General features: G+C 37.0%; 1 protein-coding gene and 1 pseudogene across 1 annotated transcript in view; one reads left to right on the top strand and one right to left on the bottom strand.

The window, feature by feature from the left end:
- LOC117975311 (ovostatin homolog 2-like) overlaps positions 1 to 14,024 on the bottom strand; it is a 110,086-nt gene that overhangs the window by 50,148 nt on the left and 45,914 nt on the right. The window contains 1 exon segment of the mRNA XM_055096493.1: positions 10,322 to 10,389. Coding sequence (XP_054952468.1) covers positions 10,322 to 10,389 — 68 coding nt within the window.
- Positions 13,581 to 13,836, top strand: LOC129393517 (ran-binding protein 6-like; annotated as a pseudogene).

Below are 14,024 nucleotides of genomic sequence, written 5' to 3'. Positions count from 1 at the left end.
TGGTGGGACTGTAAACTAGTTCAACCATTGTGGAAGTCAGTGTGGCGATTCCTCAGGGATCTAGAACTAGCAATACCATTTGACCCAGCCATCCCATTACTGGGTATATACCCAAAGGACTATAAATCATGCTGCTATAAAGACACATGCACACATATGTTTATTGCGGCACTATTCACAATAGCAAAGACTTGGAACCAACCCAAATGTCCAACAATGATAGACTGGATTAAGAAAATGTGGCACATATACACCATGGAATACTATGCAGCCATAAAAAATGATGAGTTCATGTCCTTTGTAGGGACATGGATGAAATTGGAAATCATCATTCTCAGTAAACTATCGCAATAACAAAAAACCAAACACCGCATATTCTCACTCGTAGGTGGGAATTGAACAATGAGAACACATGGACACAGGAAGGGGAACATCACACTCTGGGGACTGTTGTGGGGTCAGGGGAGGGGGGAGGGATAGCATTGGGAGATATACCTAATGCTAGATGACGAGTTAGTGGGTGCAGTGCACCAGCATGGCACATGTATACATATGTAACTAACCTGCACATTGTGCACATGTACCCTAAAACTTAAAGTACAATAATAATAAAAAAATAATAAAAATAAAATAAAATAGCGTTCTGATGTTCTGCTCTTTTCCTTTATCTTGTTTTATTTTCCTTACAGTAGTTCTTTGAGAGATAGTAACTCCCGATAGAGAAACATGGTCTTTGGGATCAGAACATCTGGATTATAATCCCATCTCTGTTATTTAGCGTCTGTTGCATTGGACAAGTTACTTAACCTGCCTAAGCTTCATTTTTCTCATTGATAAATTGCAGATAATAGCTTCCAATCTATAGACTGTGATGAATAAATGGGTTGGCATTTGTAAAATGCTTAGAATGTTGCTTGGTATGCAGCAATAATTCAGGAAAGATTAACTATCAGAACACTTAATACCATCTGAAATTATGCCATTGATATAGTTTGAATATTTGTCCCCTCAAATCTCAGGTTGAACTGTTATCCCCAGTGTTGGAGGTGGGGCCTGGCAGGAAGTGTTTGGGTCATGGGGGCAGACCCTTCATTGCTTGGTGCTGTTCTTGCAATGGTGAGTGACTTCTTGTGAGATCTGATTGTTTAAAAGTGTGTGATGCCTCTCCTCTTCTTGCTCCCATACTGGCCACGTGAGACACTTGCTCCCCCTTGTCTTTCACCATGACTATAAGTTTTCTGAGGCCTCCCCAGAAACAGAGCAGATGCCAGCACCATGTTTGCTGTACAGCCTGCAAAACCGTGAGCCAGTTTAACCTATTTTCTTCCTTTTTTTTTTTTTTTTTTAAAGGAGTTTCACTCTTGTTGCCCAAGCTGGAGTGCAATGGCACAATCTTGGCCCACTGCAACCTCTGCCTCCTGGGTTCAAGTGATTCTTCTGCCTCGGCCTCCCGAGTAGCTGGGATTAGAGGCGTGCACCACCATGCCTGGCTAATTTTTTGTATTTTTAGTAGAAACAGGGTTTCAACATGTTACCCAGGCTTGTCTCAAACTCCTGACCTCAGGTCATCTGCCTGCCTCAGCCTCCCAAAGTGCTGGGATTATAGGTGTGAGCCACCGCACTTGGCCCCTATTTTCTTTGTAAATTACCCAGCCTCAAGTATTTCTTTACAGCAACACAAGAAATATACAAATGACAATATGCAGCCATTTGTATATTGTCTGCATCCCAAATTCAATGTAAACTTCATGAATATAAAGATTTACCTGCATTATTCTCACTGTATTTCTAACATCTGACATGACAGGCACATTAAATGAATTAAAAGACAAAGCAAAAGAAAATAATCACCTCCCCTCTTTTCCCAATCAGTTTAAAAGCATTAAGAGATTATAACCTGTCACCTGCCCTTCGCATTATACTGTGACTTACCTAAGGGTATGTAATCAGTAGATTCAAGATGGTTAGAATCCTTGCACAATACTGGTTTCCGGAGGTGAGAGTTGGTAAAAAATCTTTAATCCTGTTGCCTTTCAAGATAAAATCAATTTTAGATCACATAACAACATAGACTAGCAGTCTGGACTGGTTTTTTGTTCTATGTATATTTTCAATTTCCACTTATTTATTTCTCCATCTCTAATTGTCATATATTTAGAGATACTTCACTGACATTTCCTAAATTCCATGTCTTTGAGTTCCTTAGTTTCTCTAATTCTAATGGCTTTTGCTCTATTTTCCTAATTAAGAGCTGTTGATAAAAACCTTTAAATAAGAGAGGACAAAAAAAGACATCTCATATCATACCCCACTATACTTTCACTACTTTGAATTTGGCATTTTTGTTGAACTAGGGATATTATCTCACTTATAAACACTTTAAATATAGTAGAATACTTTAAAATAGTAGAAATCAAATTCGAGGGTAGACGTAGGAGCAAAATGGGGATTTATATTAGACACCAGTATATAATGTACATAATATTATGTCAGGAAAGCTGATAATTCCCTCACATATTAGTTCTTTTCCTAATATTATAATATTATTAGTTATTTAAAATATTATTATAGTTTTATAATGAAGTTCTAATGACCTTATAACTTAACCTTATTATAACATTATAATAACCTTATAACTTTATAATTATAACTTTATAACTTTTAAATAAAATTATATTAATACAACTTTAAAAAATATATTATAACTTTATAATTTATTATAACTATACAGAATAACTATTATAGCTTTATAATATAACTATTATATAATTACTATAATATAAGAACTTTATTAAGTCTTTTTGCTATTATAACATTATTTGAGATATTATTTCTCAGACATTAGTACTAATTGTAAATTTGTACTCTAAGAATTCTGAGATTAAAAACCCACACCATGAATATTTCTATTTATTTATATATTGTCACATATATTCACCATTTTAAGACTTAGTTGCCTTACCTTCACAAGGTCATAGCCATCTTTTCCAAAGTCAGCCCATGCAGGTGTGTAATAAATTCCATTGTAAAGGATATGTTCATCTTCAAGACACGGCACTTTAAGGCCATCTTCTAAGTTAAGTCCTCTGAAATAATAGCCATGTAGTTTGCTGGAATATAGCTGACTATACACCTAGATGGTAGAAGAGAATCAACTGTATTTTTTCATAGAAAACAATTCATTTTTCCCCACAAGCAGCATATAAATAACCTATATAATCCTATGAATAGCCTGTGTAGAACTGTCATCATACCTATACCAAATAAACACATATTGAGAAAGTATAGGATCTTAGATCTGTAAAAACTTTGAAATACTATTTAATCAGTTAAATAATTGCTGGCTAAATCACATTAAAACTAACAAAAAGTCCATGAGGCTCAACTGGATTTTAATACATTCCAGATAAAGGCACTGCTCAATACTCTTTGAGGACTCATTCAAGGACATTGTTAGAGAATGTTCTCGGTTAATTTACTAAATCTCCCTGAGCCTAAGATTAGACATTAATCAAAATGGGAATACTGCATTAGTTCTATAGGGTTGATTAATATGAGAATAAAATTAAATAATAGATACGGGAATACTCAGTAGAGACAGTGTCAAATAGTAGACCTTTAGCAATTGTTATTTATTTTTAAAAGTGTTGCTCATTTTTTCCATAAGAGAATCAGTATAATTGGAGTAGAGTCATTGTACATGATTTCTAACCTAAAATATTTTTTATGCCTGGAATTCTGGACAATTTTTTTCTCCTCTAGTTTATTTAAGGTATCCTGTTTTTATCCAAAGGTAAAGACATAAAACTATACTGTTGGTGGTAAACAAAGATGGTTTTAATCACTCACAGTTTGTGCTGACAGCTGACCGTAATTCCTTAGTAGCAATACCCTCTGGTCTACAGCCCAAAGAGCACAAAGAGAGTTTGAAGCAGCCGAGACTTGAAGATCGATATTGGATCCTGGTAAACTTTTTTCTTTAGAAAAATTTAAGTCGACCTGAAAATGAAAATAAAAGGGCAAAAGGATGGCAAGCCATATGAGAAGAATCATCTTTTAGACTATTCTTAACTTTTTTAAAAACACACATAAGTTAAAAGGGCTTTCTGTGCTTTACCCACCTAATAATATTATTATTATTAGGAACAACTGGATTTGGAACAACATCCAAAGTGAATGCTATAATCCTGCTACTCTTCAATCGTCCAACATATTAACTTCTCCATAGCTTTCTTTTATTTTTCATTTTGCAATTCTATGAAAAATTGGGAGTTTAAACCCAACACTCTCTTAAGTTCTCCTTAGTTTTCCCCCAAATTAAAAAAGAATCATTTTTGGCACCTACCTGATTTTCGAAGCATTTCTCAATTCGGAATTCGGTGCTGTCAGTGACCATTTCTCCTCCAGGATGCAAGCTATAGACAAGCATATCTACTGAGGGCACTGATTCAGGGTTAACGTCTATAGAAATGGAAAATATGCCCTTCCTCCCTGTGAAAAGAAAATTTCAAACCGAAAAAGTGCTTTGGTGAGATAGCTGACTGTCATCTTGCAGAAACCCTCCACTGAGTTTCTAGCCATCCTACCCACTGCCAAAGAGACTGCCCCAACCCACCAAATTTAATTTATAAAGCATTTCTAGGAGGAGTTCATAACCTATTCCATAAATTATAAAAGAAAGAAATAGTTGAACATTTCTTATTACGTCAAACTTCAGTCTACTTTTGTTTCTTTTTAAAAAATCCCTTCTTGTTTGAATGTAAAAGTACTTACCTGTCTTTCTTGGAAAAGAAAGGGAAGGACAATGACCCTTTCCCATTATAGTAGTGTTTGGAATATAATTAATGCACTATTAAGTAATTATTTTTTCATTTGGCATTGTGCCTATTCACACGTCTTTACATGTTCCCCAAGGGTAGTTTAGGGGGCAGTAAACAGTCCTAAAATGGGAGGATTGTGACTTTTAAAGAAAAATGTAAAATATACCCCAATTAAAGCATTCTATTTGTATTAAATTATATGCTAAAATTAGAGGCCTCACCATTTTCGTTGATCTCAATTTTCTGTTGCCCATGAAGAATGATTACACCTTTTGAAATCACCTAGGAAAATGAAAATATAATCATAAAGTTTAGAGGATAGAAACTAAATTTCATTTAATTATAAACGAATGTGATTTACCTCCTTTTCTTGTCTGAGCAATACTATTGACATGTTTACTAGTAAACTCAGGTTACCAGTAAACAAGCATATGACTCTAATAGCTATATTCAAGAGAATTTAGGAGTCACAGATAAACTTGCTATAAAGCAATTTAATGTTCCACATTCCAAAACAGTTTTCTAAGACCAATAAACAACTTTTTATTCATATTTGCAAATGCTGAATTACATCTAAATTTATTTAGTTCAGTGAAACAAAGTTACACAAAGGCATTAAGAGTCTCCCAGTGCTTGTCTGGTTTTCTGAAAGGTGTGTTTGATATGCAAGGTATAAGCAAGGCCTGTTCATCCATCTCCACCCAAAATTTAAAGAAAAGAAAATAAAGTAGCAAGCTGGGGGTGCTCCAGAAAAAAGCTTCTCTCACTTCACCTTTATCAGCAACTGTGTGCAAATTTGCATCAGCAGACTTTTGTTATGATCTCTAAAGTGCAAACAAAGGCTGGAGACTTGAAATCTAGTACAAACTCCTTGAATTTTTAAATTACAGTTTTAGAATATTATTTTAAAAGATGCTGAGACTTGCAGAAAATTTAAAGCTTCCACAAGATCTTGCAGCTTGAAATTGCAGGAGCTGGTACTCCTAGTCCATTTAATATTTCACTGAATGTTAAAATTGCTTTAAATCTCTGAAGTGCCAAGTTTGGGTTATTAGTTCATAAAAAAAGAACTGAGCCTCAACTAGCTGGAAAATATTGTTTTGGGAACTAGAACATTTGCAAAAAGGCATAAAGCTCAAAGTTTAATGAGCCTGAGAGGTCTCAGCACTGTTGGCTATATTAGCTCACTGACTTCTCAAAATGGAAAGACAGCTCTCGTAACAGATGAGTAAACTGAAGAGGCACACAGAAGTACTGATATTTGTCAGGTCACACAATTAAGAAAAAAGCTTAAAAGACTGAGTATCAAATTAATTACTGAAAGCCTGAGAATCAAATTAATTCAGCCTCTATCCATTCATTCTAAAATATGATATTGAGGGTTCTCTCTGTGATGTGTACTCTGCTAGGCAGAATTAAAGTCCACCCAGCCTATTATGAAAGAATATGTAGAAGACTGGAATTGTCTAGGAGATTAGAAAGTTTCATTTAAGCCAAGAGATGAATGCTGAGGAGGAATCAGCTCGGAAAATGAGGTGCAGGCAGGTTGGGAACTGTGGTAGCAAATGGGAACGAAGATTGTTATGGGCAGAAGGGAAAACCTGTGAGAGGCTTCGGAGCCAGAAAAGCACATGGCTTGTCCAGGAAAATGAAAGCCCTCTGTGTCTGCAATAAAGAAGGCTGAAGTGTAGAATGATGCAAAATGAAGCGGGCGAGCTTCACAGGTGCAGAGCAGATACAGTGTTGCAGGCAAAAGAAAGGAGTCTGGTATTTGTTTTAATAGAAATAGGCAGTCATTAACTGTATTTCAATTAGGGGAGTGAAATAAATAATCCTAATTGCTTTTTAAAAAAATCACTCTAGATTTCCAGAATAAAGAAAGAAAGAAGAAAAGGAGGGAGGAAGGAAGAAGGGAGAGAGGAAGAAAAAGGCTATTAGCAGACTCATTTAAAATGGAAATGAGGTAAAGTAATTGTAAAGGCCTTATCAGATCAGAGGGGGGCAAACCTAAGCTATTTCAAGAGGGAAGCTGATGACAAGTAGATCAATTCACACCACAGACCTGCAAAATGGCTCAGCTCTGGATTAGGAAGTATTGGATATTAAGTCGAGCAGAGGTGTGGCCAGAAAAGAAGGCAAAAGTCAGGGGCATGTGGGAGTGTCTTTATAAAAACTAGTTAAGAGGTTCAGCTTCCCTGTAATCCCAGTACTTTGGGAGGCCGAGGCGGGCAGATCACGAGGTCAGGAGATCGCGACCATCCTGGCTAACACGGTGAAACCCCGTCTCTACTAAAAAAATACGAAAAAATTAGCCGGGCGTGGTGGCGGGCGCCTGTAGTCCCAGCTACTCGGGAGGCCGAGGCAGGAGAATGCCGTGAACCCAGGACGCGGAGCTTTCAGTGAGCGGAGATCGAGCCACTGCACTCCAGCCTTGGCGACTGAGCGAGGCTCTGTCTCAAAAAAAAAGAAAAAAAAAAAAAGAGGTTCAGCTTCTCACTCAAGGATGCTTGGTATTTCTCACACCCCAGTATGGCAATATTATTGTTGACATGTTGAAGGATTTCTGTACCGGTTGGTAAAGAGCCACTTCCCTGAGCTCCCCAGAGTCCCCTCCCTGCTTCCCTAGAACCTCTCCTCCACAACCAGCTCCTCCCACTCCCACCACTTTGCCCCCAGTCTAAATGAGCCATGCTTGGCTTAGCTAAGGGCTTCAGTGGAATTATGACTTATACCTTTTCTGATGGTTTGGTGTCCATACCTTGCTGGTTTGAAATATTTTAATGTTTGTGGAAATGATGAAGGAAAGAAAAAATGCGAGAGGTAATATAATGAAAAAGTGATAGAAATTGGTGATGCAGTAAATAGCACGAAAAAAAGAAGTATCAAAAGACTATTCCAGAATTCTAAGTTTGCAAAATGTGAGAAATCATGTGGTACTACTTTCATTCTTCACATAGACTCAAACACCTTTAGTTCTCAGAATAATACACTTCAGACATCTTTGACCTCTTATATTATTTCCTAAAATAAGCTTAAATGTGTTTCTCATATCCTCTAATCATCCAGAAAACTCCTATTCATCCCACAAAACCCTATTTAGGCATATTCTCTTTATGTATTTTTTCCTTAAAAATATGTATATACATATAAATGTAAATATATAGGCATATATCTTTTTCCTAAACTAGTGGTTGTCAAATTTTAATGTGCTTCGGAGGACAAGATTTCTAACTTATTCCTAGAATTTTTTTTTTTTTTTTTTTTTGAGACAGAGTCTTGCTCTGTCACCCAGGTTGGAGTGCAGTGGCACCATCTCTGCTCACTGCAAGCTCCGCCTCCTGGGTTCACGCCATTCTCCTGCCTCAGCCTCCTGAGTAACTGGGACTACAGGCGCCCGCCACCATGCCAGGCTGATTTCTTTTTGTGTTTTTAGTGGAGACGCGGTTTCACCGTGTTAGCCAGGATGGTCTGGATCTCCTGACCTCGTGATCCGCCCATCTCGGCCCCCCAAAGTGCTGGGATTACAGGTGTGAGTGACTGCGCCTGGCCACTTATTCCCAGAATTTCTAAATTATTCCCAGGTGATGCTGATACTGCTACTCTAGGAAATATACTCTGATAATCACTGTCCTAAACTCTAGCTAGAGTTAATCATTCATTTTTCTGTAACACCTCAGTGGCCATACATGTTTCATTTGTAACACTTATGTAATTCTAATATATGTTTTGTCCCCAGTTATACTTTTTCTATTTCTTCTATTGTTACAATTGCTAATACAGCACCTGGAATATGAAAAACATTCAATAAGTGTTGGCTGATTGAATTAATTCATGTTTCATTAATTTTATATCATCTTCCTAAATCTCAATGAAGTATCATGCATCCATTTAGACAGTGTAAAATAATCCATAATAGCAATATATTAAAATCAAACTAATACTTAATATCTTTTGTGTGCCAGAAGTTGGGCAAAGGGCTTTATATGTATTATTAAACAATTATCTTGATGATTAGACAATATATTACAAAAAACTAAGATTCTCTAGAGGTTTAAGTGGCTTTCAAAAAGTAACACAAAGCTAGTACATATCAGAACTCTGGTTTGATCCCAGCAATGTCCAAATAGAAATGGGTAACTCTGAAGAAAGGGTCTGAGAATGACAGAGTGCATATGGGTTGTGGTGGCATGGCCTTTTCCCTCCTTTCTTAAAAATAGATACCAGTTATATACGTTTTATCATTTATGTTAACTTTGAGCTTCCTCGTGGCATATAGGTACATGGATCTCATTAGGTTCAAAGAAGTTTTAAAGAAAAGAAACAATTTTGGTTGTGGAAGAATATTTTCAGCTCATACCAAATAACTGAAGTCTGCTGTGTAGGCTTTGTCTTCAAAGTCTTCCACATTGAGAATGTAGTGCACTAGCACCCTCTTCTGCTGGTTGCATCTCAGTTCTTCCATCTCTTGGACAATCTTTAGGAAGCTATTCGTCTTGGAGTAAAATCGATATGCAAAGTACTCGGGCTGAGGGTATTGAGGCAACACCCAGCCATGAGCCTGGCAACTTTCATTGGCCTTGTAGGCTGCCTAGACAAAAAATCAAAATTACGGGTATTTTAGGATAAAGAGAAAGGATGAGTGAAAGAATATTTGATAAGATGGTTTATCATCATGCTGCTTTATCTCTGCAAGAAAATTTTATAGCCATTCTACATTAAATCTAACCCAATTCCCCATTTTCTAGTTATACTCTAGAGTGACCACTATGGTTTTTACAATTTAGTCTATTCAAGTCCTACTTCAATAATATTACATTAAATATTTTACTGTATTCTTTACTATAATTATTACTTTTGCTAGCACGTAGATTGCTATATCTCCCTCACTATAATACGAAGAACCCATGAGTGCAAACGTTTACCTTGCTACTGATAACATAATATGAAGTTTTGCTGAAAGATGGGAAAGTTTTTATGAAATACAGCAAGGAGTTTACTCTGACCATAGTAATTTACCATTATCAACACAAAAAGTCTGAGGAGTCCTTTAAAAATATCTAGGAAGGATTGATATTTAATTATTACAGATAGTAGTTTACTTCTCTCTTGAATATATCCAGAGAAATTCTTTACATTATTCCAAGGTAATAGATTACAGGGTTTCTCAAATATTTCCTTCTATAAAAACACAATTCTCTTTCTATTTCCTTAATAAAAGTGAAGCGTTGCTTATTTTCAGCTAATTCTCCTTTATACAATTTAGTATGTATGCTATCCTTCTGTCTTTTCCCGGGACTCTTAAAATAATTTTTAACCTACTTTTCATAGGGCCTATATTCTTAATATTTAACTATTTTTCAGTACTCTAGATTCACACCAAGGTGTATCTTTTCATTTCTGTTCCATAAATATAATTTCGCATAGACCTAAACCTTAGCTAGCCAGTGCAGTTTTTTGTTTGCTTGTTTGTTTTTATTTTACTTGCTTTTCGTTTAACTTACTTTCAAAGTGATATTTGGGTATGTAAACGTATATGTGTCCAAGAAAAACTGAGCGATGCCATTTACATCTGTGGTGTAGTTTCCCACGATTTTGTCCTTCAGATGCAACTGGACAACTTCATTTGGGATTGGAGAGTTGTCTGGATTAAGCAATTTAATCCGTACAAGAGGAAGAAAATACATTTCTGAAGCATGTAGTAAATTTGGGAGTCCATTTTGATGGCATTTGCCAAGCTTCTATCATGGGACCCCCGCTCTCCTTGGTGCGTATGCACTTCCTGCGTGGTTTCATCTATTCCTGTTGAGTGTATGACATGTACCATTAATATACTAATGAGCCTAAACTCTGTTTCTCCTGCCCACAAAGATCTCTGAAAACTCAGGCCCATAGAATTAATCATCCTGAGTATTTTTTATAATAAAAATGCCACAGAAACTCTCAAATTGGAATGATTTATTACTGTGCCCAACCTTCCTTTTTTTCTCTTTCTCTTATTTATCTCAGAGAATACCTCAACCATTCACTTAGTCACTGAAGTCAAATATCTAGAGACATCTTAGACTTTTTATTTTCCTTCTTCTATAATTTTCAATTGTTGATCAAATATTTTCAATTGTATCTTTTTAACATTTTCTGTTTCCAACTGATCACATTTGTTCCTGTTGCTATTCCTTGTATCAATATCTTATCTTTTTTCCCTCATACATCTTCTATTTTTTTCTATCCAGTCTCTCTCTCCTGTATTGCTTTTGCTTGCTCTTTCTCTATACTGGCATCAAACCAAATTTTCTAAAATGCAAAATTTAGCATTATCCTCCCTAAAACATTGTAGTGACTACTCTGATAGGCCATGGTTATTCGCTAGAAATCTCTTTCTCATTCTCTTACTAGTACAGGCAATGATTGCTTTAAAAAGTCCCTTCTGAAATTGTATGATTTGTAGTAGATACAATGCCTGCATCAGTATCTATGCCAGTTTGAAGCCTTTAAAGGCACCTTCTTAACAACATCTAAGGCCACAACAACCAGAAGAAGACTGTCTGAGACATCCTTTTTTTTAGCTCAGTCAGTTTCTGCAAAACAACTTCTGCTTTGAGCCTTTCATCTTATTTCTGCCACTTATCATTCTCCTGCTGGTCCAAGCAAACACAATCCTTTTTTCTTGCTCAGCATCTGTAGACTGATGCCTCATTTGCACCATCTACACAGATTTTGAACTTAGTTTCATCTCAAGGCTTGATCTTGTAAGAAAAATTCAACTTGTCTCAGCAATCCACAGGCCACAGACACGTGACACCATGCCTTTATGATCACACAGAGGTTTGCTCTAATTTTAGTCCACCTAGACTAGAAAGATCCTTTGAGTCCCTTCCAGTCACAGAAAGATGAACAAGCCATGTGATTTCTGGGCACTTTCCTTTCTTTCTTTGTCCCCAAACCCAAATAGTGCCCAACTGATGACACCAGGCCCATTATCAACTGCCGGGGCCAGGTATGCAACACTTCATTAGCAGATGTTTCTTGTGGCAAAGGTATTTGTCGTATGTCCTACAATTTTAAACAGTATCATTTCAGCCATCCACGGATGCTGCTGCTGTCACTTATGAAGAAATACCCTTGTTAGCCCACCGCCTTGCCCAGCTTCCTATGTCCACATATGTTACTCTTGGAGTCATACCTCTGAGGTCCTGAAATTTGTAGGGGACACTAAAAAAGCAGATAGTACCTTCATTCTGGTAATAAAGCTTACTCTTTAAAAGCGCTCCCTAGCAATACTGAGCCACGTGTTTGATGGCCTTATGACACAACGCATGGCCAGATAAACCATTTTTAATTTCCAGTAATACAGCTGCTGTAGTGACTCACTATATCACAGAGAAACCAGTCCCTTTTCCAAAAGTAGAACAGGAATGACTTGTTTCTCCTGGCACATCTCCTGGAAGTGATCAGAGCATTCACCACTGTGAAATGGCCAAAAACCCAAAAAATACCACTTTATACAACCATATTTTTGAACTAAAGCATTTTATTGTTTGAGACTCACATCTGTTTATAGCTGCCATTGGTCTCCCTAAAATGATCAAGGAGATAAGAGCTCTTATATATGAGTTTTCAGGAACTAATTCTTTCAAATGCTAATGAAGAGGGTGTGTCCAGGCAGGACACTGTACTGTATTACAATATATTAATAACAGACTACTTTGTCCACGGATGCCTGCTTCATGTAGGTACCACCTATCCCCTACCTCCCTGACAAACTATTACCAACCTCAGCTGGCTTTCCCAGCTCTCCTCTATAGGAAAAGGTGTCTTGGAGTTCCTGATTATAGGATAAGATAATACTATACCTTAAAGTGTCAAGAAGTTTTGAGAGGGAATGGGAAGGAGCTGGGCCTTAATGACTAGGCTAGGGCTTAAGTACACACATACACATACACATGTACACACATACACATACACATACACACACACACACACACACCCCTCTCAACCATGTCTTATGCTAGAGAAGACAGAAATAAAACCCCTGAGTTAATCTGGAGCATGATTGACTGGCAGATTTTAGTGGATTATTGCTAATTTTTTAGATGGGATAATAGAATTTAGGTAATCTTTTTAAAAATATCTCAAATCACCCTTCATTGAGAATCACTACTCTAAGAGTGGCAAAATTCTAATTTATCACTTTTTAACTTATTAGCCAATAAATTTTGCCATTTGGCAATGTCTGCAAACACTTTGGGCTATCACAAATAGGAAGGGGATGGTGCTACATCCCAGGTAGAGACCTGGGATGTTGCTAAACTCTTACCATGCACAGGGTAGCCCCCACAGCAAAGTATTATCTGGCCCAAAATTTCAGTTGTGCCAAGGCTAAGAAAGAATGGTTTAGAGAAACAATGCATCTAAGTAATTATTGTCAATGTCTGCTAACATCTCAGTAAGAGACGAAGAGTGCTCTCTCTGAAAAGTACATGACACTACCTACATTATATTCTTGCCTACTGTACCCACCAAAAATGAACTTGAATCTGATCAAGCTTCTGAACCTCACTACTGGTTTATAGGAAACACAGAGGACTGAAAGTAGTTGCTTCTGGGGAAGTATTCATGAAATGAAGGGATTAGAGGGGAGAGGTGCTCATTGTCCTTCATATTTTAATTTATAGTGTTATTTTTCTTGTTAATATATGTGTTGTCTGCAATTTAAAAATTACTTATTTTCCTTCCCAGTCATGGTAGCTTTGACAGAGCATAATGGCGGCGACCACGTCCACAGGGGTGCTGGTGAACTTGTCAGAAAAGCAAAGAGTTTTATCAGCTTCTGAAGAACCTGATCAATCCAAGCTGTATGGTGCGGAGGCAAGCAGAGGAAATCTGTGAAAATATCCCAGGATCCTCATCCAAGGGTGAGGGCTCCAGCCTGTACTACACTTGGACAGATGGCTACAGATTTTGCACCCAATTTCCAAAAGAAATTTCATGAAACAGTGATTCCGGCTCTGTTACGTACCACGCAAAATCAAGGTAATCAGTGTGTGCAATCACATGCAGCTTCTGCTCTTACTGTTTTTATTGAAGACTGCCCCAAATCAGTCCTAGTTCTATATTTGGATAGTATGGTGAAAAATCTACATTCTGTCTTGGTGATTAAGCTTGAAGAGTTGATTCGGAATGGAACTAAGTTGGCCCTGGAATAAC

Source organism: Pan paniscus, chromosome 10 (genome assembly GCF_029289425.2).
Source record: "Pan paniscus chromosome 10, NHGRI_mPanPan1-v2.0_pri, whole genome shotgun sequence".
NCBI lineage: Eukaryota > Metazoa > Chordata > Mammalia > Primates > Hominidae > Pan > Pan paniscus.
Note: the sequence above shows the minus strand (reverse complement) of the source record. Positions and strands in the feature narration are given on the sequence as shown.